Genomic DNA, 27952 nt, shown 5'->3' with positions numbered 1-27952 from the left:
GGGCTTCTGTAAAAACTGATACACTTACGTCAAGTCTATGAAAATAAATACTTAAGTATGTCAAAGACTTGAAATACGATTTTAAAACATGGCTTAAAGATGTAAAAACCCCCATATCCAACGGTTGAAAGTGTAAGCAGATTATACCCACACACACAGCAGTTAGAAAACCTTACTAATGACTGAGTGTACGTATTACAGATGGCAGCCACCTGCAGTAGAACCCTCCCCCAACCAAAAAATTATTAAACTGATAAACAATGAAATATCCAAAGCTGCTTACACCGATGATATTTTATTTTTTTCTCCCGTAATAGGAAGTCTGGAAATAACAAATCCATGGCTAGTGTGGACGAAGAAGCTACCGGGGAGGCCAGGATTATGACTTTTCTGCAGGATCCTCTTCAGCCTGTGGCTTGCATCCTCATGGTCACAAGATGGATCTTTCCACACTGGGTCCTTGATCTCCTTACAAGGTGAGAAGTAGGGCAAACAGCAAAAAGGAAACATGTAGAAGAATCCAGATAAGAATGATCCCTTTCTAAGTGCTTTTCTCTCACAGCCCACACAGGGATATCTGCTTCTCTGTCAATGGCCAGGGTGGGAGACAAGGACTGTACTAGCCGCAGAAAACTCGTAAGAGACTCTCAAAAACGGCGTATGTTAGTAATCTGACAAAAGCTGGATTTTCTTGACACAGAAGAGGAGACACTGGGAGAGCAATGAGTGGTGTACGTCACTCTTGGCTGGACGGGAGACCGAGAACATTCCAGAGGATCCATCTGATGGAAGACATTGTGCGCTGATCCAATCCATTTGAACTAGACACTCGTAACACAGGTATTAAAAATACCCATGTTACACAGTATGTAACACAATTCTGAACAGTCCACGGGTCAGGTAAGTTATCCAGAAGGAAATTAACACACATCGGGAATGAAACTGTAATAAAAATACTATATACAAACCTTCTGTGATGAAGCATAAGCGTTAAGAGGAGCATAATCTTAAAAATAGAGACTACAAATTAATGAACGAGGGTCTATTTTCATGATTACAGACTGATGAATGCAATTTCATATTCACTAGAAAATTCCATCTGGGTATGAATTCTCATAAGCACAAGTGAGGGGGGCTGTGGTTAAAATCATCTCCACATGGGGACTGTCTACAGTGTGGGTTCTCACTTTTCCTGAAAGAATTACACTGATTATATTTTTGAAGTTTTAAACAGAAACCTCTCCTACTGAACATTTCACAAAAACCGAGGGATTGTCCCAGGCTAAGGTTCTCAATCTCAGCAATATCGACATTTTGGGCCACAGAATTCTCTACGGCCGGGGCTCCTATGCATTATGTGCCAGAAGCATATCCCCCGAGTTTTAACTATGAAAAATGTCTCCAGACAAACAAAATCATCCCCGGTTAGGAACTGCTGCTGGAGACCAAGGGTTGGCCAAGTTTTTCCATAAAGGACCAGAAAATAAGTATTTTAAGCTTTGGGAGTTGCATGTGGTGTCTGTCACACATTTTTCTTCTTTAAAAATGGAACAACTATTCTTAGCTTGCAAACTATACAAAAATAGACAGTTGGCCCGTTTGCTGACCTCTTATAGACCTTCCCACATTCCTACCTTATAGATTTTTCTCTTTAGTATGATTTCTTTCATGAAGAATACAGGGTGAGACCAGTAAAGGTTTGCCCAGCAGGCAGATTTACAGAGCTTCTCCCTAGTGTGCTTACTCATATGCCCAGAAGGTGCCGGGTGGTGCTAAAATCATCTTGACCTTAAATACCAAGCTGTGGTTTCTCTCCCTCAAGTTCTCATTTGCTTTAAAGAGCCGAATGTACACTGACAGCTTCTGGACACCACAGGTATGTTTTTGCCCCCAGCATGAGTTCTCACGAATCCCCGCAGTGGTGAGAGAAAACACGTCTTTCCCAGCCATGACACAAACTGGATTTCTCCCGTACGGGTACTCTTTTGTGCCCAGTTGAGCTCGTCAAAGTGCTCCTGCCTTCCTTACACCAACGAGGCTTTCCCCCGGTCTGAGCTCTCGTGCTTCCCCCAAAGAAGATGCATCACTGGAGCCTCTTCCACACGGATGACACAAAGAGCTTCTCTCCCCGGTGAGTTTTCACATGACTCCGAAGGGATGAATGGTCACTGAAGGCTTTCCCGCAGGCCAGGCATTCGTAGGGCTTCTCCCCAGTGTGTATCCTCCTGTGCACATTAAGGTTTGAGCCGATGCTGAAGGCTTTCCCGCAATGATCGCACTCGTACGGCTTCTCTCCTGTGTGACTTCTCATGTGTGTCTTGAGGGTCGACTGGTTTCTGAAGGCTTTCCCACACTGCCTACATTCAACGCGCTTCTTTACCAGATGAATGCTCATGTGCCTCCTCCGGGATAAGTAGTCCCCAAACACCTTCCCACAGGCGGCACACTCATAGCGTCTCTCCTGAGTGTGGATTTTCCTGTGTGTGGTCAGGTTTGAGCTCGCACTGAAGGCTTTTCCACACAGGTCACACCCGTAGGGTTTCTCTCCAGTGTGAGAATTCATGTGTGTCTTAAGGATGGATTGGTTTCGGAATGCTTTCCCACACTGTCTACATTCAATGGGTTTCTTCACAATATGAATTCTCATGTGTTTTCTCCGTGACAAGAGATCACCAAAGGATTTCCCACATTCTTTACATTCGTACGTTTTCTCTACCATGTGGTTCTTCTTGTGCAAATTGAAGTTCGACTTCCATCGGAAGGCTTTTCCACACTGTGTGCATTCGTAGGGTTTCTCTCCAGTGTGATTCCGGACGTGCTCTTTGAGATGGGAGGGATGCTGGAAAGCCTTCCCACAGTCGTGGCATTCGTAGGGTCTCTCTCCAGTGTGTGTTCGTTTGTGTGCAATGAGGTGGCAGCTCCTGCCGTACGCCTTCCCACACTCATCACACTTGTAAGGTCTCTCCCCCGTGTGGACTCTCATGTGTATCTTCAGGGAGGAGAGGGTGCGGAAGGCGTTTCCACACTGACTGCAGTCAAAGGGCTTCTCTGTGAGGTGCGTTCTTGCGTGACTCCTGAGGGCAGAGGGATCGTTGAAGGCTTTCCCGCAGGCGTTGCATTCGTAGGGCTTCTCCCCAGTGTGTATTCTCCTGTGCCGTGTAAGGGACGCGCTCGTGGTAAAGGCTTTTTGGCACTGGTGACATTCATGCATTTTCCTCCCATTGTAAATGCTCACGTGTTGGGCTAGATGTGACCTGTTCTTGAAAGCTGCCCCGCAGTCCCGGCGGTGATAGGGCCTCTTGCCAGCGTGCCTTCCTATCTGCTGAGTCAGGTGTGTGCTCATGCTGAAGACTTCAAACAGGTGAGAGTACTCCGTGGATTTCTCTCCGAGACGTGTTCTCTCCTGCTGATTAAGAGATGAGCGCTGACTCAGACATTTCCCACAACTCACTGCATTCCTACGAATCATCTGGCCATCCCTACACAAGCTGATTAAGTAGAAGCGTGTCATTGTGACGAATGACATTATGATCTGGAGCACCAAAACCCTGTTCCTACCCCATCTGGGCTCTATCAAATTAAAAGGTGGATGCCACCTGCTAAGCCTCCATGGGTGTAACTTTCACACAGCTTTCTGCATATATACTTTGTTAACTGTTTAAATCTGAACTGAGCCCCAACGCTATCTGAGGCACAGGTACAGAGAGATCTGGCTGTCACAACTCTGAGTCAAGAAATTTGAGGTTAGGGTGCCTGGGTGGCTCAGTTGTTAAGTGTCTGCCTTCAGCTCAGGTCATGATCCCAGGGTCCTGGGATCGAGCCCCACATCAGGCTCCCCACTCAGTGGGAAGCCTGTTTCTCCCTCTCCCACTCCCCCTGCTCCTGTTCCCTCTCTTGATGTGTCTCTCTCTGTCAAATATATAAAATCTTAAAAAAAAAAAAAAAAAAGAAAAGAAATTTGAGGCTAGGTTTAGGGTTTTCCCGCCAAAGCTGGGACAATCAGGGTGTGAAACAGCTGCCTCTCAGGGAAGGCCATGCGCTTGGCTCTTGAGCTGCTTTTCTGAGGCTGCCCGTCTCCTCTCAGCATGGGAGACCTGGGATTACCCCAAGGAGATCTTACCACTGTCACACCGCTGGACGTTTCCTTCCCAAAAATATCTTCCATGAGAATGGACCATTTGCTTTTAGATGGAGCCTCCCAATCTGAAACAAATTGGTAAAATATTAACCCGGGGAGAGAACTATTAGCTGGAGAAAGAGATGGTGAGATGGTAGTGACAAAGACGGGGGGATTTCTTTGCAATACTAACCCTAAAGAAGGAAAGGTGATGTCAAAGGGGGGAAACACACGTGAGTAAAAATGTCTGTGAACCGTGGCAGTGTGAGGCATCTGCCAGTGACAGGGGAGACACTGAACTTGATTCACTAAGGAATAAATTCTTCAGAGACTCACACTGGTAACAAAAGAAAGAGCAGGCCCAGGAACGCTGAATATGAAAGGATGGGACAGAGCTCATGTGGATGTGTCAAATTCAAAGATGACACTGAACAATTCTTCTTCTGGACATTTATCCAAAGAAAACAAAAACACCACCTTGAAAAGATATCCACACCCCCACGTTCACAGTGGCATTATTTACGATAGCCAAGGCAATGGAAGCAATCTAAGTGCCCCCTGATAGAGGAATAAAGAAAATGTGGTTTATACACACAACGGAGTATTATTCAGCCATAAAAAAAGGGACTCTTCCCATTTTAGACAACAGGGATAGAGGGCAATAATGCTAAGTGAGATAAGCAAAGGAAGACATACCGTATCCCACTGAAGCATGGAATCTAAAAAACAAAAACCAAACCACCCTCCTCCCGCCAAAAAAACAGAACAACTGAGCTCATGGATACAAAGAACAGATTGGTGGTGGTTGTCAGAAGTGGTGGGTTGAAAAAATGGGTATGAAGGGGGTCAAAAGGTACAAACTGCCAGTTATGAAATCAGTCAGTCCTGGGAATGTAACACACAGCATGGTGACCACAGTTAATAATACTGTGACGTACTACAAGTTGCCAAGACAGTAAATCTTAAAAGTTCTCATCACAAGGAAACAATACTTTTATAACTGTGTGGTGATGGATGTTAATCAGACTTACTGTGGCGGTCACTTTGCGATATATACAAGTACTGAATCATCACGTTGTACACCTAACACCAACACAGCGTGTCAGTTATATCTCAGCAAAAAGTCAGTCGGTAAGTGAATAAGTAAGTAGACAGACGAAAGCAACAAAGGAAGAAATACACACACACACACACACACACACACACACCCAGAGGAGAGGACAGTGAGACCAAAGGACTTGTGAGAGAACGGAGAAGGATCATCTCAAACTCCCTACGTGCCATTTCCTAATGGATCTCCTGCCATCCCATCACTGCATACAGCAGGTACCCAGAAGCACTTGCATCTACCTGCTGTCTGCCTTTTGCTCACCGGGAGATGTGGCTCGGTGAAGCGCCCTCTCTTCTGTCCTCGGCTCCTCTTCTTGCTCCAAGTGGGAGATGAGGCTGGGTTTGCCCACCTGATACCCTACTCACGGGGAAAGACACATGTTGAGGGAGGATCGTGCAGAGGACAACCCCTTCCATTAAGCTGGGGTCAGTGTTTTGGTCTTCAGTGTTCTGAAGATGGACAAGTCTGACTTAGGAGCAGCAAAATGATGGTGCCAAATTTCTAAAGAACACAGTGAAAGGTTTTCATAAAACACAAAACCACAAAGACCCACAACACTTTGCCCTTCAAAAGAGTGAGGATTTCTTAACTCAGAAACCTATGCCCAAACTCAGACACACGTGACAATGTCCAAGGTCAAGGCAATGAAGAGATCTCAACAACCACCGGGAGACACCTTGAGGGGGGCACGAGGTCAGCTTGGTCACAATTATGTTCCAAATCCCCACCGTCCCCGGGTCACAACACGTATTTAGAACAAACACATCGGATACTTAAGGAGAGAAAGGGTTCCAGCCTTACCCACTGAGGCGAGGTTGCTGTAGTTCTCCAACATCACATCTTTGTACAGTTTCCTCTGAGAAGAATCCAGCAAGGGCCACTCCTTCTCAGTGAAGTCCACAGCAACATCCTGGAAAGTCACTGACTCCTGAATCACCACACACATTTGGGGTCAGTAAGAAACCAGCCTATCTGCGTTCACAGAAAGATGGCTGAGGCTGAAGCCTGGGCATGAGAGACTCCAAACACAGGACTTTCAGATGGGCTTCTGGGGTCTCAAATGTGTTCTAGAAGCCACTCCTCAAGACTCTTCACTGCAACGTGATCTCACCTCTTCACATTTAACTCTGCTGACCTGGGACCAAAGCTCTCTCCACGTCTAGCCTGAGCATTCTGAGCTCTACTATGAGAGAAACACCTGCTACACAAGAGTTCGTTTCCCCTAACCAGGTCCCTGATACCAAGGAGAACACGGCAACAGTCTCTGGCTTTTGCTCCTGTGCCCTGATCCGGCACTGATCAGCCTAGGTGAGGCTCTCAAAGAACTAACAAGTGGTGCTGGGGGCATTCCGGGGAAGTGCCTCTCCCACCCCCAGGGGCCCAGAGATCTTGTACCTGAGACCCAACACCAGCTGGCATGGGGCATTCCAGGCCATTGCAAGCAAACAGGTCCACATCCTGAGAACAGGAATGGTCTTCTGAAGAAGGAGGAGCTTCTGACTCCTGGATACAGGCAGGGTCCTGGGTGGACACAGCTGGAGAAGAGCAGATCCACGAGGATTACAGCCGGCCCAACACTCACAGATCAGGGAACTGCCCACACCCGCTGTAAGTGTGCAGTGTCTGTCCCCGTCTCTCTCTCACACGCAATGGCTGGTAACGAGCAAGAGCAGCCCTGCTCACTCAAGGACAGAAAAAGGACGGTGGGCTTTCATGCCCACAAAGAAAGTGATATAGGTTCTCAATCAATGAGTGAAGAAATTAAAACTCTAAGAGGTAGAGCTATTGCTTTTCTCAGATTTATCACAATAATAAATGGATTAAAAAAACAACAGGGGCTCCTGGCTGGCTCAGTTGGTGGAGCATGCAACTCCTGATCTTGGGGTTACGAGTCTGAGCCCCATGCTGGGTGAAGAGATTACTTAAAAATGAAATCTTTAATAACAATAGTAATAATAACTAATATAGGGTTACCCATTACAGTCCTTCCTTATACATCAACCACTGACAAACCCTACTTCACCCAAACTCACAAAGACCCCAAATGAGGCACAGTCACTGGGAGGCTACCAAGACTTGGCTCCCACCCTTTCTCAGGTCCTCCATCCTCTCTGGCAGCCCTCCCTCTGGCCACACACAACCCCGACCTCTGTGAAATCCAGAGGCCACTTGAGCTGGACTTCTGAGGGCATCCATTCATCACCCCAAGAACCTACCACATGTGGGAGACAGACCAAGAGCTGCCATCCCGTGAGAATGACAGCCAATCCGCCTGAACAACAGGGCACTGGCAGCAGGAAGCTTCCCTCTCGCAGTCACGGGACTCCTCAAGCAGGCATCTGTAGTAAATGACAAAAACACTAAGGAGCAGTCAAAGGCTTTCTGCCTCTTGGGCTCAAAGGACAATTCCAATTTTTGCTTTCCAGCATCTCCTCTTTGGAGCAGCAAGTTCTGTCTGAAGATGGGCCTTGTCTTACTCAGGAAATCCTCCAGGCAATGTGGGGAAGGTCCCTAATGTGCCTCAAGATTCAGATCCACTGTCCCAAGTAATCTGTCCCCGAGCACAACTCGTCAGACTCCCTTATCTGTTAAACACTTGGGCTCCAGACTTCTCTTCTTCCTTCCAACTTCAAGGCTCACCATGGTTTAGGATGGTTCTAGGAGCCATGGGGATGGTCCACCTAGAACCACGTGTTCCAATCTCCAGTGCCTTTTGGCCGCACACTCCATACACACACACCAACACATACACCCTGGCCACAGACCAGGCCTTCTCATCACTGGAATCATCACTGCGAGGTGCGCAGATAATGATTCAGAAATCTTGCTCTCTACAAAACCTCCTCTACAACATTTCACACAAACTCTCTCACTTGAGGATTCCAGGCCACCCATGCTGCTACCATCTTGTTCCCTAACAGCAAATTCCTTTTTTCACCACCCCACCTACCCAGCTGGAAGTCATCATGAATCTATAACATCTATGACTCTCTGCCCATAACACCTACTGACCAAAAGACTGGCCTTGGATGATTCCAACCATCTACCTCCTCTCTGAAGGTACCCGGCAAGATCACGCTGCACACAACCCCGTAACCTTCAAGACTCAGCTGCGAAAGGAGCACCTACATTCAAGAAAAGCATACTATGCAACCTGACCTTCCAATCTCCCAAAAACCATGTAAAATCTTGCCAGTTTTTCCTGACTCAAAAGCTGTCTTATCATTACTCTTACTTTTAGCAAATAATTTTATTTTCATTTCACAGTAATCTCAACTAAAAAAACATACCTGAGCAAAGAACTGGAAAATAAAACTTTAAAAAAAAAAGCCATTTATTGCTGTATTATTCGCGTATATTGTGAAATGATCACACAATGTCTAGTTAACAACCATCACCACACACAATTACAACATTTTTCTTGTGATAAGAACTTGTCAGATTTACTCTTCAAGCAATTTTCAAATATGCGATACACTGCATTTAACTACTGTCACCATGCTGTATGTTACATCCCCATGACTTATTTTATAACTGGAAGTTTGTACTTCTTGAACCCCTTCACCCATTTTGCCCACCTGGTTCTTGATATCTGTACTACAGCTGTGTATTATTATTGGGTGAAACTTGATAATGGGTGTACGGGACCTTTTGTTCATGTTTTAATACTTCCTATTAACCTATAATCATTACAAAATAAAAATGTAGAACGGCTCACCCCTGAAAAAAGCCATGTTACCTTTTCAACTGTACCCATTTAACAACCCCACAAACTCCTACCATGTGTCCATTTATATCAGGTTCAGAAATATTATTTTGCCTTATTAACTGCCAAGAATATATTTTTTTTCTTTCTTTTCACTATTAGACAAATCCAAATTGTGGGGCATTCTACAACAAACCAGGTCTGAACTGTTAACAAATATCAATGGCACAAAAGACAAAAAAAGGTAAGATTGTTCCAGTATCTTAAATCTTACAGAACAGACACCTGACAATCAAATACAATATGTACATTTTATTAAGGACATCCTTAAACGTATTTTTGGTAAAATTTGGAAAATGTGAATGTAGACTGTATTAGGTATGATACCTATGTTACATTTTGTTGTTGCTGTTGTTTGAGATTTTACTTATTTATTTGACAGAGTGTATGTGCACAAGCAGGGGGAGCAGAAGAGGGAGAAGCAGGCTCCCCACTGAGCAGGGAGCCTAATGCAGGGCTTGATCCCAGGACCCTGGGATCATGACCTGAGCTGAAGGCAGATGCCTAAGTGACTGAGCCACCCAGGCACCCGTAGGTTCATCAATTTTAACAGGTGCACCATTCCAAGGGAGGTGTCGATAATTGAAGAGGCTATGCACGTGTGTTGGGGGGGCAGTGGTACCTGAGAATGCTATACCTTTCACTTAGTTTTTTTTTTTTTTTTTAAGATTTTTTATTTATTTGACAGAGATAGAGACAGCCAGCGAGAGAGGGAACACAAGCAGAGGGAGTGGGAGAGGAAGAAGCAGGCTCATAGCGGAGGAGCCTGATGTGGGGCCCAATCCCACAACACCGGGATCAAGCCCTGAGCCGAAGGCAGACGCTCAACCGCTCTGCCACCCAGGTGCCCCCTTTCACTTAGTTTTGCTTTGAACCTAAAGCTGCTCTAAAAATAAAGTCTACTAAAAAAAAAAAAAAGAAAGAAAAAAAAAGCCATTTATGATAGCCTAAAACATATAAAATACCTAGGAATAAGTTAGAAGCTGTGTTAAGACCTTGACAACAAAAACTGTGAAACACTGCTGAAAAAAAATTAAAGACCTAAATAACTAGGCAGGGATATCATTTTCAGAGACTACGAGAGTCCCTGTTACTAAGGTAGTGTTTATTCTCCCTGAGTTCACCTGCCAATGCAATGCAATCCCTATCAAAATCCCAGCAGGGTTTTTCTCTAGAAGTTGACAAGCCAAATCTAAAATGTACACCAGGGAGGCGTGCCTGGGTGGGTCAGTTGGTTAAGCATCCAACTCCTGATTTCAACTCAGGTCTTGATCTCAGTGTCTTGAGTTCAAGCCCCACATTGAAAAAAAATAAAGAAAATGTATAACAAAATGCAAAAGATCTAGAGGAGCCCAAACAATTTTAAGGAAGAAAAACAAATTTGGAGGATTCATACTACTAAGTGCACCACCGTAATTAAAGATTACTGGAATAAGTAGCAAATAGGTCAATAGAATAGAACAGAGTTAGAAACAAACCTGTATGTGCACAAGTTATTTTCAGTAAGAAAACAAAGCAATTCAGTAGGGAAAGCAGTCTTCTTAACAAATGGTACTGAAAGAACTCAATGGGTAAAAAGGAACTGCGTTTTCTACTATCCTGTATAAGCAAAAAATCTGAATTAAAAACTTTTGAAATGAATCAGAAAACAAAAAATAAAACCCAGCGAAAATATTTTAACAACCTCGACTTACACAACAGTATTTTAGACTAAACACAAGTAGAATATTTAAAAAAAATCAATAAATAGGATTTCCTCAAATTAAACATTTTTAGTCAAATAACATCATTTGAAATGATGAATAGCGGGGCGCCTGGGTGGCAGAGCGGTTAAGCGTCTGCCTTTGGCTCAGGGCGTGATCCCGGCATTATGGGATCGAGCCCCACATCAGGCTCCTCCGCTATGAGCCTGCTTCTTCCTCTCCCACTCCCCCTGCTTGTGTTCCCTCTCTCGCTGGCTGTCTCTATCTCTGTCGAATAAATAAATAAAATCTTTAAAAAAGAAAATGATGAATAGCATAAAATGAATAGCATAAAACATAGATCAATGGAACAAAAATGATACCAGAAGTCAAGTCACATATACGTAGTCAATTACTTTATCACAAAAAATCCAAGAATATACAACGAAGAAAGTGACAACAGTCACTCAAATAAATTATGTTGGTACAAGTGGAGAGCAACATGCAACAGAATGAAACTGGACCACTATCTTACACCACACACAAAAAATAACTCAAAATGGATTAAAGACATGAATGTAAGATCTGAAACCACAAAACTCCTAAAAGGAAACCTAGGCAGTAAGCTTCCTGACATTGGTCTTGGCAATTATTGTTTGACTTGACACCAAAAGCAAAGGAAACAAAAGCAAAAATAAGTGGGACTACACCAAACTAAAAAGCTACTGTACCGCAAAGGAGACCATCAGCAAAATAAAAAGGCAACCTACCTAACACAAAAAAATATTTGCAAATCATATCTGATAAGGAGTTAATGTCTAAAATATACAAAAGACTCATACAACTCTACAGCAAATAAACCAATCCAATAAACAAATGAGCAGAGGATCTGAAGAGACATTTTCCCAAAGAAAAAATACAGATGGCCAAGAGATACCTGAGATGCTCAACATCACTGAACATTAGGGAAATGCAAATCAAAACCACAACGAGATACCACTTCACACCTGATAGAATGACTATTATCAGAAAGACAAAAAAAAATGTGGCACCTGGCTGGCTCAGTGGATAGAGCACGCAACTCTTGATCTTGGAGTTGTGAGTTTAAGCACCACACTGGGTATAGAGATTACTCAAAAAATACATTAAAAAAAAAAAAAAAAGACAAGAGGGGCACCTGGGTGGCTCAGTCTATTAAGCATCTGACATTGATTTCGGCTCAAATCCTGATCTCAGAATCGTGAGCTTGAGCCTGCTTGGGATTCTCTCTTTCCCTCTCCCTCTGCCCCTCCCACAACTCGCGCTTGTACTCTAAAACAAATAAATAAAATCTTAAAAAAAAAAGACAAGAAATAACAAGTGCATGGGGAAGAAAGGGAACCCCTATGCACTGTTGGTGGGAATGCAAATTGGCACAGCCACTATGGAAAATAGTATGGAGGTTCCTCCAAAAATTAAAATAGCTACCATAAGATCCAGCAATGCCACTTCTGGGTATTTACCTGAACGAAAACATTAATTTGAGAATATATCTGCACTCTTATGTTCACTGCAGCATAATTTACAACAGCCACGATATGGAAACAACCAAAGTGTTCACCAATGGATGAACAGGCACAGAAAATGTGGTTTGCATGCACGCACACCTGAATATTACTCAGCCATTAAAAAAATGAAACCTAGCCATTGGCCACATGGATACACCTTGAGGGCATCGTGCAAAGTGAAATAAGCAGTTTTAGAATAAGCGGACAGAAAGAAAGAGATAAAAATTGTATGTTTTCACTTCTATGTGGAATCTTTAGGAAAAACCAGAAAACAAGGTGATCGATATAAAGGACAGGTGATTCTCTGAGGCAGAGGGCAGGTTAAATAGGTAAAAGGGGTGGTACACATTTCTAGTTATAAAATGACTAAGTCTTGGGGATCTAATGCACAGCATGCTGACTACAGTTAGTAATACTGTAGTATATATTTAGTACTATAATATTAATAGTAGTACTATTAGTACTACTACTTAGTACCTACTAAGTACTACGTACTACTTAGTACCTACTACGTACTACTTAGTAGGTAGTAAGAATACAACATAGGGAATATAGTCCAAGATATTGTAATAACATTGTACGGTGATAAATGGTAGCTACACTTGTGGTGAGCTCAGCATAAGGTTTTTATACATGAAACTACTGTAACGTTGTGTGCTAACTATACCTCAATTTAAAAAAATTGAGGGGAAATCCACTAGGAGAGTGGATCCTGAAAGTTTTCATCATAAGATAAAAGAATTTGCAACTATGTATGGTGATGGTATTAACTACACACTTATTGTAGTGATTACTCTGCAATACATACAAATATTGACTCATTACACTGTACACCTGAAACTAATATAATGCTATGTCAATTATATCTCAATTCAAAAAAAAAAAAAAAAAAAAGGAACAGGCAAGCCACAGACTGAGAAAAAATTTTTGTAGTATATATATTTAACAAAGAGTTCGTGTTCAGAGCACATAAAGAACTCCTACAGAGGTGCCTGAATGGCTCAGATGGTTAAGCATCTGCATTGGGCTTGTTCAGCTCAGGCCATGATCTCCAGGTCCTGGGATTGAGCTCCATGTCGGGCTCCCAGCTCAGTGGGCAGTCTGGTTCTCCCTCTCCCTCTGCCTCTACCCCTGCTTGTGCTCTGTCTCTCTCTCTCTCAAATGAATAAATACAATCTTAAAAAAAAAAAAAAAGAACTCCCATGACATCGAAGAAAAAACCCCACTCAACACAGAAGGCTAAAGACACTTCACAAAATGTAATGAATGACCGATATAATAAGCTTGTCAAAAGGTAGTCAACATCATTAGTCATCAGATGAATGCACAACAAAACTGAAGATACAGGATTCCAACCCAGTAGAGTTGCCAAAATAAAAAAAGACCACCAACATCAAATGTTGGCAAGGATGGATGGCTGGAGTTGAAACAGTTCAACTACTTTGAACAACAGTCTGCCAGTTTCTTAAAAGTACACCTTATCATTTGACTCAGCCATTCCACTCAACGATATTTACCCAAGAGAAATTTTTGAAAACACGTTACAAAGACTCATACAAAAATGTTCAGAGCAATCTGATTTCATAATAACCCCAAGCTGGAAACAATCTAAGTATCCATCAGTAACAGAATGCATAAACAAATTGTGATGTGTACGATGGAATACTACCGACAAATAAAAACCACTGAGACACACAGCATGGCTGAATGTCTACAATGCACATCAACAGAAACCAGAACCAAAAAAGGCTCTGATTCCAGTTATATGACATCCACAAATAAGCAAACTTATTTTAGGCTGTTAGCAAAATTTGTTTATCTCAGTCAAGAGAAGTCAAAAAGTGGTTGTCTCAATGGAAGAGTAGGAGATGAAGAGACTGAGAGAAGCAAGAGGAACTTTCTAGAGCAACTGAAATGTTCTTCATATTTTCCTTTATTTTTTTAGTTAGCAGTTACACAATGTACACAACTGTCAAAACAATTCATCAAACTGGATCTAAGATTTGTAAATTGTCTTCGATGTAAATTATACTTTACCTTAAAAAGTTAGAAGGAGTATTTCTAACTTTCTGGTCTCTAGTTCTACCAAAATTCTACCCAAAACTGATCTCTGATATTCTCCTCCTCTCCTATTACAAACAAGGACGGAGAAGTCTGCCCTTCCTTCTAATCCAACCTCTTAACAGTAAATAAACACATAAACAAATTCAAAAAGTAAGGAGAAAGGTGTGCCTGGGTGGCTCGGCTGGTTAAGCATCTGACTCTAGATTTCAGCTCAAGTCATGGTTATCTCAGGGTCCGGGGATGGAGCCCAACCCCATGTAAGGATCGCCGCTCAGAAAGGAGTCTGCTTGTCCTTCTCCCTCCCCCTGTTGGCGTACTCTCTAAAATAAATAAATAAATAAAATCTTAAAAAAAAAATGTACAGCAAGGGGAGTCTGAGTGGCTCAGTCAGTTAAGTGTCTCTCTTTGGCTCGGGTCACGATCCCAAGGTTCTGGGACCAAGCCCTGCATCGCATCGGGCTCCCTGCTCAGCCGGGAGCCTGCTTCTCCCTCTCCCTCTGCCCCTCCCTGCTGCTCCCTCTGCTTGTGCTCTCTGTCAAATAAATAAATAGAATCTTAAAAAAAAAAAAAAAAAAGCTGGTTTTAATATATTAGTATCAGACAGAAAGGATTAAGGCAGAAAGGTTCATAGAGAAAACAGGTATCCCAGAACAAAGAGGTGTAATTAAAAAAAAGCTGTATATGTTTTTACATCCTCAAATACACGAAAAAATAAAAAAGGACAGAACTCTAAGGAGAATGGACAAAGCCACCACCAGAGCTCTCATTAATATAGTTCAAGCAGACAATTCAATAACTACATGCAGACTGTGACCAAAATGAAACCATATCCCCTAGCTACTATAACATCCAACCACACAGGCACAATGTGTCTCAGAAAATGGCATCTATCTCTGAAAACAGCACAATGAGGTTAGCAAACAACGTCCAAAAGATAACCAGAAAAATGTCACAGGAATGGATATTAAAAGAAAAAAATCCTAAATAATTCGAAAGTCAAAGAAGCCGTAATATTCAATATTTAGAACTGAATTATACGGAAATTCTTTGGAATGGTGACAGGTGTCCAATGTTAGAAACTGGAAAGAAACCCCCAAAAAAGTAAAAGGAAGAAAGTTAAAAATAACAGAAAATTATAACATAGAAGACATTCATATTATTAAGTGGCTCAATTAAGCCAAAAGTTTTCTAAGAAAAAACCAAACTGACAAAAATCTGGCAGGGCTTATTTTATTTTTTAAAAAAGGAAAATATAAAAATAAACTGATTACAGATGTGACAAACATTAAAAATGTAGTAAGAACTTTATTAACAACTTTGACTACACAATTTAAACCTTAGAAGGAATGAATGAGTTCCTAAAGAAATTTTACTAACCGTAATGAAATAAAGAACTTAGATGCCCTACTGATGTGGGAAATAAAGGCAGAAGAAAAATTATTAAATTTCCTTACTACTTACAGCCCCTTGACAAGTCCTTGAAACAGGCAAGGTGACATTCCTCTAGGGACTCAGCTGCGTCAATGTTAATACTTTGCTAAGGGCAAAAGGCAATCTTGGCCCAACCCCCTTTAAGTCTACTTTAACATACAAAAATTCCTTTGGGAACTTCCTTTATCCCCCAAGATGCATGTTGGCAATCATCCTCCAAGCATATGACCCACCAATACACATCTGAAGGGTCTCATGACTGAGGGTTTACTAAACAATAAGAAATGACCTTTTCCTCACAATAGACAGACACCTCAGGATCCTGGAAACCTTGTTTCTGAAATACCTGGGAGGCTTTCGCTATCCCAAACCCCCTGCCAACCTGAACGAACGTAATATAATGGGCCACTTCTCAGAACCCCAGTGCAGCTCTTTCTGCCCACGGGTCCTGTCCCCGTGCTTTAATAAAACCACCTCTTTGCACCAAAGACATCTCAAGAATTCTTTCTTGGCCTTCGGCTTTGAACCCTAACACCTTTCTTACATCACTATGACCCTTAAAGGAACTGAAACAACAGCTCGAAAAATTTCCACAAAGCGAACTCCAGACCCAAATGGTTGTTCTAACACAGCTCCCTCTTAAGGAAAAAGTCATTTTACTCTTAGGCAAAATATTCCAGAGTTTAGGAAAGAGAGGGAATATTCCCACCCCATTTTATGAGGCTGACATAAACCTGAAACAGAAAAGGAAAACTGCGAGCCAATTTTACTCACAGGTCCAAATAACCAACACTGTAGCAGATAGAAGCCAAAAATGATACAATAGGGCCTGTCCTTTACAAGTAACTTATTTACCAAGGAAAATGTAGTGAATCATTAGAAAATCAATTGGCTTAATTTACAATAATATCAGATAAACAAGAAAAGCATATAATTCACTATTCATTCAATGCACAACAGCAATAGCACCTACCCCAAGCCAGCTATTGGAAAAGACCAGGAAAAGAAGGGAGCTTCCTTTACTATCTTTAAAAAAAGAGCCTCCAGCAAACATAAGGTCAATTCCCCTCAAGGTCAGAAAAAAAAAAATAGGACTGCCTAGAGTCCGCTATCCAAAGTCCATTCAATGCTACCAGGAGTCCTGAGCCTGTCTAGCAAAGTAAGTAAATAAAACACGAAGGATGCAAACAGAAAATAAATTACCTAATTTATTCTATACAGATGATAACACTGTCTTTGAAGAACATTCAAAACACTACACAAAAACTAACCCAAATTCAATAGACCTAACCGTTGGGGGGAAAAAATTCCTAAGCGCTAAAAAAAAGTTCCTATGAATAAATCTAACACACACACACACACACACACACACACACACCCCTAGGGGCGCCTGGGTTGTTCAGTCAGTTAAGCGTCTGCCTTAGGCTCAGGTCATGATCCCAGAGTCTTGGGATTGAGCCCCACATCGGGCTCCCTGCTCCGTGAGAAGTCTGCTTCTACCTCTACCCCTCACCCCACTTGTGCTCTCTCTCAAGCAAATAAATAAAATCTTGAAAAAAAATTAAGCCATTAAGTGCCTGAAAAAGAATGGTTGTGTATGTACTTCATCTACAAGATATTTACAAATCTCTAAATTAAAAAGTGGACTTGCATTAATGGAAAAAAGGATGTCTCTGAAAGTACTTAAGAGTGTGAGTCCATTCACAAATAATTACCAAAATTAGGAAGTGCATTTTTCGAAAAACATATAAGCAGTACAATCCATAAAGGAAATCACAGGGAAAGAGAAGTTTGCAGGAAAGAGTACTCAGGTTCCAGAGATTTCGTAAACTCTTTTTGGGCCTGGTTTGTAGATTCGCTTTATTGTTGTCCTTTTAAGAGTGTGTGTGTGTGTGTGTGTGTTTTCATAACTTTTTCTTGCATATGTTTTATACTTCAATTTAAAAATATTAAAGTTAAACGATAAATAGCAAGCACAATAAGATGGTAAAAATCAATGCAAAGTAATCACAATTAGTAAAGTAATCACATATTAGTAATCACAATAAATATTAATGGACTAACTCTTAAGTTAAATTAACAGAATGTTGAAGTGAACATTTTTTTTTTTTGAAGCGAACTTCTAAATCTAGTTACAGGCTGTTTACACGAGTCAACTAAACGAACAGGTAAGTGCACCGAAAACTTTAAATATAAAATTTAACATTCAATGCAAATGTTAATAGAAAGCCAGTGTACCTCCATTAATGTTGGAGAAAATGGACCGCAGAGCAAAAGGAAGGTATTATCCTCGCGGTATCCCCCAGGTCCTGAATTCACCTCGGCGGGGCTTTCCCCTCCCCACCCCAAGGAGTCCTTTTTTTTTTTTTTTTTTTTTAAAGCAGATCACCATTGCCTTCCCCTTGTCCTAAACACGGTGGTCGTAAATTTCAGTCCTCACATACTAGCGTTTCATATCGCTGATCACAGTCTAAACCACACTCCTCTCCTGGCTGCCTGGCTTTCCGGTCCCAGGTCCCTGTCCCCATTTACTCCTCCCTGCCTACGGGCCTTTCGCGTCCTCGGGAAGACCGAGGGTAAAGGGTTAAGTGAGGAAAGCAGGGCTTACAAGGCTGAGGGTAGAATCGGGTGGAGTGGAGGTCACGGAAGCTGCCGCTGAAGGCACGCCAAGTTCATACAGCAGGACCGGTCTGCGGCGGGGAAGCGGACGGTCCCCAACAGCCCAGAGGAAGCCGCACCCCTCCCCCGCCCATGTGTATAGCCACAGTCGCCTCCCAAGAGCAATGGCTTCCGCTTCACTTCCGCCTTCTAAATATCGCGGGACTTCATAGACCGCCTCTAACTCGGAAGCACCGGGCGGAAAGGAATCTGGGAAATGTAGTTCTCGAGTTTAGACGGTCTTGGCGTTGATTCCCGGGTGAAGTCTGGCGATCCGCATTTCCCGACTTCCAATTGTTCCAGTGTCCACAGACTCAGTTCTCAAGTTTCTTTTCGTCTTCTAATCATTCTCTCTGTGGTAGCAGCGAATCTCATCGTTTTAAATACTGTTTATGCACTCAAGGCTCAAATTTCCATCCACAGCCCCACAGTTCTACCCTGGATTCCAGATGGCGAGACTTGCTCTCTCCACTTGGTTATTTTATAGACACTTTAAAATGCCACAAATCAAACTCCTGACTTCACCCTCTCAACCTTAAGTAATAGCAACCCCATCTTTCCACTTGTCCGCTGTAAACCTTGACAACACCCTCAACCCTTTGATTTGTCCCATCTATCCACCAGGTAATGTTCAGTTCTACCTTGACCGTCAACCCAGGGCCTGATCACTGCCCCCCAAAATGTTTTCCTTGCTTCTGAGTCAAGAGAGGTCGTGGCGGGGCCTGGAGAAGTCCAGGTTAGCGTTTTGTGGTCCTCTTTTACAATATTTTAGCTAGAAGGTTAGGAGGCCCAGGTTCCGAGTAAGGGCGTTTATCTGGGCAAGGTGAGCTCAGGAGGAATGCGAGAGCCGACCACGCCTGCTTCTTAGCACGAGCTCTAATCCCAACGCCACCAAGACAGGCAACTTCAGTGTATTTCCTATAGCTTGCCCCTTCTGTAAAAATGAGCTGCCTCTTAAGTTGTTGTGAGACTCAAATGGGAAAAGTAAGTAATTCTGATTACTCTTTACAGGGGCAAAAAGGGGACAGAACAAGCCCACTGCAGAGAGGTGAGCAAAAATGGAAAGACCTGGGGGCGCCTGGGTAGCGCAGTCATTAAGGCGTCTGCCTTCGGCTCAGGGCGTGATCCTGGCGGTCCCAGATCGAGTCCCACATCGGGCTCCTCCGCTGGGAGCCTGCTTCTTCCTCTCCCACTCCCCTTGCTGTGTTCCCTCTCTCGCTGGCTGTCTCTCTGTCACATAAATAAATAAAATCTTAAAAAAAAAAAAAAATGGAAAGACCTGGAGCAGTGGGTGCTTGGGGTCAAGACTGGGGAAACTCCAGAGAGGGGAAAGGGTCACATCTTAAAGATCTGGAGGCAGCACAGAGGAGGAAAAAAGGAAAAAATATTCAGTTATGACTCAGGCAGGACCTGGGGGCATGAAAACAGAAATTGGGTATTTAAAATTAGTAAACAGTGCTGGGCCAGGATCAGATTTTGTCTAATCAATGCTGAATCCCAGTAAACTCACAAGGATTAATTGGTGGAATGAATGAAAGGGAAAAAATATCACTCACTTAACTCTTCAAAATTAAATGTAGGAAAATTCTGCAATACTCCTCAGTGGGAAGCATTGTTAAGGAGAATAGCACCCTGAAGGTTGGGAAAACTTCATACACATTGAATTTCTATATAAAGATATGATTATTGTAGAGGGATAAAATATTATGTTAACCTCAGGGACACCTGGGTGGCTCAGTTGGTTAAGCATTTGCCTCCAGCTCAGGTCATGATGCCAAGGTCCTGGGATTGAGTCCCACATCGGGCTCCTTGCTCAGCAGGGAGCCTGCTTCTCCCTCTGCCAGCCACTGCCCCTGCTTGTGCTCTCTATCTCTGACAAATAAGTAAATAAAAAATTTTATAAAATATTATGTTAACCTCAGAAATGAAACTGCCAGTTACTTCACCAGCAAAAAAAAAAAAAAAAAAAAAAAAAAAAGAGGGGGGATTTATGTGGGAATAGCAGAGAATTGCAACCCAGGACAAGCAAGCGAAGGAGTCCACAGAACAAAGGAGAGGAATGCTCTTTGATAAAGAAAAGCAGGAAGATGGGATGGCTGTCGTAAACAAAAAGTCCGTTGGAATCAACGGGTAGATTGAAGTATAGTGGCTTTTCATTGGCTGAGTGGTGACAGTCTCTCATTGGCTGGGCTGTTGCCAGGAGAGGAGAAAACCTTTCAACCGCTTACTGGGGTAGTAAAGTGGTATCAGCCTGCGAAGTGCCTCTTTCTGTGTGGTCTGCAGTTGACAACCAGTGGTAGGGCTGAGAGGGTCCCCCCTCCCCCCACCTTCCAGATTCCATTCTAATTTCCTTTTTAAAATTTTCGCAATTGCTGAGTTTATACTGGTAAACATCCCCCTCCTTGTGTAAATGGCTCTTAGTCAGTCATTCACGCTGCCTAGAGAAACTGGAAGGAGATAAAGTGGACTTTTTATTGATTTATTTTTATTTATTTTTTTAATTTTTTTTTTTTAAGATTTTATTTATTCGACAGAGATAGAGCCAGCGAGAGAGGGAACACAAGCAGGGGGAGTGGGAGAGGAAGAAGCAGGCTCATAGCAGAAGAGCCTGATGTGGGGCTCGATCCCAGATCGCCGGGATCACGCCCTGAGCCGAAGGCAGACGCCCAACCGCTGTGCCACCCAGGCGCCCCTTTTGATTTATTTTTAAAGTTATTTGTTGAAGTATAACAAACATGCAGAGAGTCTGTGAATAAATTTTAAAAGTGAACACACCTATGCACAAATCATCAAAATGTCCACAAAGGATACATGCCCATGCAATTGCTACCCAGGTTTTTTATTCTTTATTTTGTTTTTATTTTTTACTTATTGATTTTTTTTATGCTACCCAGGTTTTTTAAAAAGAAAATTACCAGGAGGGCACCTGGGTGGCTCAGTTGGTTAAGCGTCTGCCTTTGGCTCAGGTCATGATTCCAGGGTCCTGGGATCGAGTCCCACCTTGGGCTCCCTGCTCATTGAGGAACCTGCTTCTCCCTCTGCCCTTCCCCCTGCTTGTGATCTCTCTCTCATTCTCTCTCTCTCTCTCTCTCAAATAAATAAAATCTTTAAAAAGAAAAGAAAATTACCAGGAACCCAGAAGCCTCTTTCATGGTTCTCCTGGTCACGACAACCCTTCATTCTCCAAGAAAAACCCTGTTATGAATTCTTTTAACACCTGACAGGGCTCAGAATACAGCTGCCCTAAAATATGGCATCTTAGCATACTGAATACATTAAGTTGAAGGAATTTGAGAAATGGCAGGTTCAGGAAGGATTCTCTGACCTTCCCCTGAAGCAGACTGTAAGATGCTCATGTGATAGATGTCTTTTCTATACCCAAAGGAAAGAAACATCCTTATCTCTGAAGATGGAGGGACACGGAGAGTAATCCTAATGAACGGGGTTGCTGAATTTCCCTCAGTTCACTACTCTTAAACTCATATCCCAGGGTCGTAGCACATTTTCCCACTACTTTCGACTCTTCATCAAACCTAGCATTAAAACAGCTATAATGAGGGAGCAGAAGGCTGGCTGAAGACAAAGCATAAACTGACACCCTGCAACCTTTCCTCACCTCCCACTCTTGGATGGGAGATGTGTGACATTCTTCCTGGAAGCCCCCAACCATCTCAATGCTAAAGCCTTGCTAGAGGGAAAAACAACCTTAACTTGACAATGGCAAGGCCTCCGGTATCCTCTGAGACTTCTTTAACAGATGAAAGTACTTTCTCAACCTCCCTGTTTCCTTACCTCCCCCAACCCCACAGTATATAATCAGCCACCCCTCGCGACCCAGGCTGCAGCTCTTTCTGCCCATAGATCCTGTCCCTGTGCTTTAATAAACCACCATTTTGCACCAAAGACGTCTCAAGAATTCTTTCTTGGTTGTCGGCTCTGGGCTCCACCCCACCGAACCTCACCTATATTCCAAAACCACATCATCTAGGTTGGCAACTTCGTGTTTTCACTTCCTTGTAAAGGGTACCAGGCCATGTAAAACTGAAATACATTTGCATGTTTTCTCTTGTTAATCTTCCTTTTGTTACAGAACCCCAACTAAGAACCTGGAACAGTAGAAGGGAAGATTTTTTTCACCCTCTCCTACACATCATAGGAGTTTTGCCTGTTTTTTGAACTTTGTGTAAATAGCATTACTGTTTTTTTAAGTATTTCTTTTTTTATAATAATATTTTTTTATTATATTATGTTAGTCACCATACAGTACATCCCTGGTTTTTGATGTAAAGTTCGATGATTCATTAGTTGCGTATAACGCCCAGTGCACCACGCAATACGTGCCCTCCTTACTACCCACCACCAGCCTATCCCATTCCCCCACCTCCTCTGAAGCCCTCAGTTTGTTTCTCAGAGTCCATAGTCTCTCATGCTTCATTCCCCCTTCTGATTACCCCCCCTTTCTTTATCCCTTTCTTACTTTGGGATTGATGCAAGAGTAAAAACATTACCAATGCAAGAGAACACTGCCACCTAGTGTATGATGGGAATGACTGTAGTGGGGCAAGGGACCATCTTTTCAGTAAAGCTGGAATCATTTTCATACTGTATATAAAAATCAAAATCATTCTGGAATGGTTGCAGAAATAAATACGAGAAGTAAAACAAGACTATAGAGAAAATGTGACTTCATTTCTTGGTATAGGCAGATATTTATTAAATAGGAGGCAAAGGAAAGAAAGATTTGATAAACTGGCATGCATTAAAATTAAGAATGTTCAAAAAAAAATTAAGAACTGCTCATCAAAAGACATCATTGGGGCACCTGGGTGGCTCAGTCAGTTTAGCGTCTGACACTTGATCTCAGCTCAGGTCTTGATCACAGGGTTGTGAGTTCAAGCCCCGCATTGGGCTCCGCATGGAGCCTACTTAGAAAAAAGAAAAAAAAAGGAAAAAAAAGACAAACAAACAAACAAACAAAAGACATCATTAATAGTGGAAAAGCAACCCATGAAGTGGAAGAAAAACATATCCACAAAAGAATACATATTTAGACTATGTAAAGAACTTTTACAAATTAACAAAAAAAAGTCAACTCAATTTAAAAATAGGCAAAAAAAAAAAAATCTGGACACATCACAAAACGGGATATCCAAATGGCCAATAAATGTAGGAAAAGGTTCTCAACTTTGTCAGGGAAGTGCTAAGTAGGTCCACAATGAGATACCACTATTCCTCAACAGAATGGGTATAAGAAGACTGAAAATACTAAGCATTAGTGAGGATATGGAAGAAGCAGAACTCATGTTGCTGATAGGAGGGCAACTTGGTATAGCCACATTGGAAAACTGGTGGAATCTACCACAGCTACACAGATGCATATCCTATCACCTAGAAATTCCACTTCTGAACAAAAGACAGGTGCAAAAATATGCACAGCAGCATTGTCATTAGTAGCCAAACTTTGGAAACTATGCACGTGTCCATTAACAGAAGAATGAATAAATTATAACATATTCACATACCACGAATGAACAAACTGCCACTGTATGTCCCGTTCTGGATGAATATGGCAAACATAATGAGTTGGGTAAGAAAGCCAGACACAAATGAGGACATAGTGTATTTCCCTGATACACAGAGTACAGAACAGGCGAAGCAATGTGTACTGTGAGACCTCAGATGGTCATTACCTATGGGGCTGGGAGACCTTGATTGCTAGGGAAATGGAGCGCTTCCTGAATGCTGATAGAATTCTAGTTCTTGATGACGGATGCTGATAACCTGGGCATGACCAGTTTGTGAAAACTCATCGAGTTATATGTATATTATAGTTCACTAAAAAAAAAAAATTATAACTCCACCCCCAACCCCTAAGCTCCACTATTTCCTCATCTCAGAAAATGGTAACTCTTTTAAAAAAATTTTTTTCTATTATATTATGTTAGTCACCATACAGTACATCCGTGGCTTTCGATGCAAAGTTCGATGATTCATTAGTTGCTCATAACACCCAGTGCACCATGCAATACGTGCCCTCGTTACTACCCATCACCAGCCTATCCCATTCCCCTACCCCCTCCCCTCTGAAGCCCTCAGTTTGTTTCTCAGAGTCCATAGTCTCTCATGCTTCATTCCCCCTTCTGATTACCCCCCTTTCTTTATCCCTTTCTTCTCCTACCGATCTTTCCAGAAAATGGTAACTCTTAACAAACAATTCAAGTCAAAAAAACTTTTGAGTCCTTCTTGACTCCTTTCTTTCTCTCACAACCCAAACCTCAGCAAATATTGATGGTCTACCTAAAAAGTATACCCAGAATCAGCCCAGTTCTCACTATCTACACTACTATCTTTTTGGTTCAAGCCTCCTTCCACTCCACCAGATTGTTGTAATATCTCCTGTCTGGTCTCCCTGTAGATAAGAAGCCCTTAATTCCTACTGAACCCAACCATCACAGCAATCCTTTGAAAGCCTAAATTGGATATCAGTCCTCTGCTCAAATCTCTCCCATGGGGCACCTGGGTGACTCAGTCTGTTGAGTATCTGCCTTCAGCTCAGATCATGATCTCGGGGTCCTGGGATTGAGACCTAGATTGGACTCCCTGTTCAATGGAGCTCAGTCTGCTTCTGCCTCTCCTTTTGCCCCTCCCCCCACGCACGAGGGCGTGTGCTGTCTTGCTCTCTCTAAGTCTTAAAAAAAAAATCTCTCCCGTGGCTTCTCACTGATGTTGGATATTTTCCATTTGCTACTCTAACCCATACTTGGGTTGATCCTTTCAGTCTTCATCAAGAGATTTCTTTGCCCTCTGGCACCACCAAGATGTCAGAGGTAAGAAGAGTGAGGTTTGGGTATTTATGCCTCCTCATCCTTCCTGCAGGTCACCAACGGCTGCCTGCACCCCCTCAGATCCCTATTCCTGTAATGCGGCCTTCTCTTAACAGACGTAGGGTACCACATGACTCCTTGTGATTTTCCTAAACCCCACCCATACCTTTGTAAATGTTGCCTTACTAAGCTCTACCCAAGTTATTCTAAATTCAGTGTGTCATCTGAATCCTACTGGGCCTTGTTGAATATAGTAAAGGGTATCATGACTGGCCTCAAGAAAGAGGCTCTCATATAGGAGTCTGAGGTTGATTTGGTTACATGTTTAAGGAGACCTGGATGACCCCTTTGTGAGAGGAAAACGGGGCATGGATAACATGGCAGATAGTGGTGTCAAGATGACTCAAATTATCATCCATGGTAGCTGATGAAGCCCAGGTGAAAGCATTGGGGGATGAAGTGGTGTAGAACCCACTTCACTGCTGGGACAATAGCGACTACGTAATTTGTGGAGTCTCCTGCTTTCTAAGCCATCCCTAGAGAGAGACACAGGTGAAAGGAGAAATGAAAAGCTGTAAATATACATTGTGTGTCTGGCTTTGTCACAGGTGAACAAGGGATCACCAGTGAGTCTTATCCAAGTCATAGGGGGAAGGGAAGCTCTTTGTGGTTAAGTAGTTCGTGGAACACAAAAGGGCGGGAGGTGGGGGGATTAACTGTCCTAGTTTCCTGGCAGCACAGGTGAAGTTGAATATTGTCATTCTCCTTTACACGTTGATATTTGAACCACGGACATAAATGACTACTTTCCTCTCAGATGACTTACCGGTCTTCAATTATTATTATTATTATTATTATTATTATTATTATTTGGAGCAGGGGTTCTCAATGAAGAATGATTGGATGTCATAGCGGAGTTTGGGTGGGGTGCTACTGGCATCTAGTGGTGGCCATGAGGACGCAGCTAACCGTCCCCCAATGCGCAGACCACTCCCACAGCAGAGGTACATTGGGCTCCAAACGTGGTTAGCGCTCAGGTGTGGGGCAGGGGGCGTGGGCACAAAAATCACTGCCTGTCTCTCCTTCGAGAATCAGGGCTTTACATGCTGGGCAGCCATGTCTGAAAACCTATACTTCTCCTGAGATGCAGAAAACAAACAGGATCTGAGGATTTTGAAGTGCGTCTTGATTTTTCCCTTAGAGTTACTGATATTATTCATGTGTTTGTTAACTTGCATTTGAAACACAGCAGCTCGAACTTGTAGGATTTTTATATGGAGTTTATCAGATTTTAGTTATAAGAATTCAGAAGCAAGGGCCTGAGAACCAGAAAAGGGCAGGAAGCAAATGTTTTCTATAATGGGCCATATAGTAAATATTTTAGGCTTTGTGGGTCTAAAGAAAATCTCACTTCCCCCCGTGCATCTCCTTTAACCTCACACAACACTTAAAACTACTTCTGATACTTCTGGCCTCCAAATGTGCTTGTGTGTGTCCCCTCCCACTAAATGGTTCTCACAGTTTCTGGCTACCAGCTGGGTGTCCTGCAATTCAACTTAGCTCTGATACTATCTACCTGGGTTCCCTTGGCCCTCTCCTCAGGTTCAATGAATTTTCTAGAGCAGCTCACAGAATTCAGGAAAACAGGTTACTTACTAGGTTACTTGCTTTTTTTTTAATTTTTATTTTTTTAACAAAGGATAAGAATGAACAGCTAGGTCAAGAGATATGTAGGGCCAGGTCCAGAAGGGTCGTGAGCACAGGAGCTGCTGGCGCTGGGGAGTCTGGGGTTCTCCACCCTCCTGGAACATGGATGTGTTCTTGTTCACCAACCCAGAAGCTCTCTGAACGGTGCCTTTCTAGTTTTTTTGTTTTGTTTTGTTTTGTTTTGTTTTTAGGTTTCATTACTTAGGTTGGATTGATTGAATCATTGGTCATTGGTGATTGGTTCAACCTCCAACACCTGGAGGTTGGGGGTTGGGGCTGAAAAGTTCCCATCTTCTCATCACTGCTTGGTCTTTCCGGCAACCAGCCCTGAAGGTATCTAGGAGTCCCTGAGCCAAAAGTTGTCTCATTAGCATACCAAGGGCACTCTTATCACTTAGGAGATTCCAAGGAGTTCTGTGCCAAGAACTGGGGACAAAGACCAAATATTTTTCCATAGGCACAAAAGCCAGCCTTCCATCTATACAAATATTCTCCCCATGCCACTCTCAGAGAGCACACAGAACACACCCCAGAAATTAAGCTCTGCTTACAAAGACTGTTCCCGGGATGCCTGGGTGGCTGTCAGTTAAGCGGCTGCCTTCGGCAAAGGTCATCATCCCAGGGTCGTGGCATCGAGTCTCACATCCAGCTCCTTGCTTAGCGGGGAACCTGCTTCTCCTGCCTGCTTCCCCTGCTTGTGCTCTCTCTTTCTGACAAATAAATAAATAAAATCTTAAAAAAAAAAAAAAAAAAGGACTGTTCCCTCCATAGAACCTGCTTAGTACAGAAATTTAGCTTCAAACCTAAGATAGCACTGATTTAATAATCAAGTGTGTAATATTACTCTGCCCATTTTATAGATGTTGACGTGAATTCAGCGTTAGGTTACTAAATGACAGGTACTAAAACAAAGGACAGTAGGATTTAATACAAAAACAATTTGACTTGAAAGCCGTGATGAACCACTTTGTTAGAATTGAATTAGGGGGGAGTCAGGATTTCTACCATACCCAGTATTTAATTTCCTTTCAGTCATTCCAGAAGC

At 42.7% G+C, this 27952-nt stretch overlaps 1 protein-coding gene across 2 annotated transcripts; it reads right to left on the bottom strand.

Annotated features, from left to right (window-relative positions):
• Positions 1 to 279: 279 nt before the first annotated feature.
• ZNF317 (zinc finger protein 317) lies at positions 280 to 18521 on the bottom strand. Of its 2 annotated transcripts, none has more exons than XM_026481322.4 (7): positions 18327 to 18521; positions 7445 to 7567; positions 6624 to 6763; positions 6030 to 6156; positions 5490 to 5585; positions 4121 to 4203; positions 280 to 3406 (listed from the first exon to the last, which is right to left on the bottom strand). In XM_026481322.4, exons 2-7 carry the CDS (start codon positions 7473 to 7475, stop codon positions 2084 to 2086), a joined length of 1800 nt encoding a protein of 599 aa, XP_026337107.1. In that variant the 5' UTR covers positions 7476 to 7567; positions 18327 to 18521; the 3' UTR covers positions 280 to 2083. The 2 variants fall into 2 exon arrangements, with proteins under 2 accessions (XP_026337107.1, XP_026337108.1); XM_026481323.4 differs by having other exon boundaries at positions 280 to 3403; positions 18327 to 18506.
• Positions 18522 to 27952: the final 9431 nt, after the last annotated feature.

The sequence above is a fragment of the Ursus arctos genome, unplaced genomic scaffold, assembly GCF_023065955.2.
Source record: "Ursus arctos isolate Adak ecotype North America unplaced genomic scaffold, UrsArc2.0 scaffold_14, whole genome shotgun sequence".
Taxonomy (NCBI): domain Eukaryota; kingdom Metazoa; phylum Chordata; class Mammalia; order Carnivora; family Ursidae; genus Ursus; species Ursus arctos.
The sequence above is the reverse complement of the archived record's forward strand: the minus strand, read 5'-3'. Positions and strand labels throughout refer to the sequence as shown.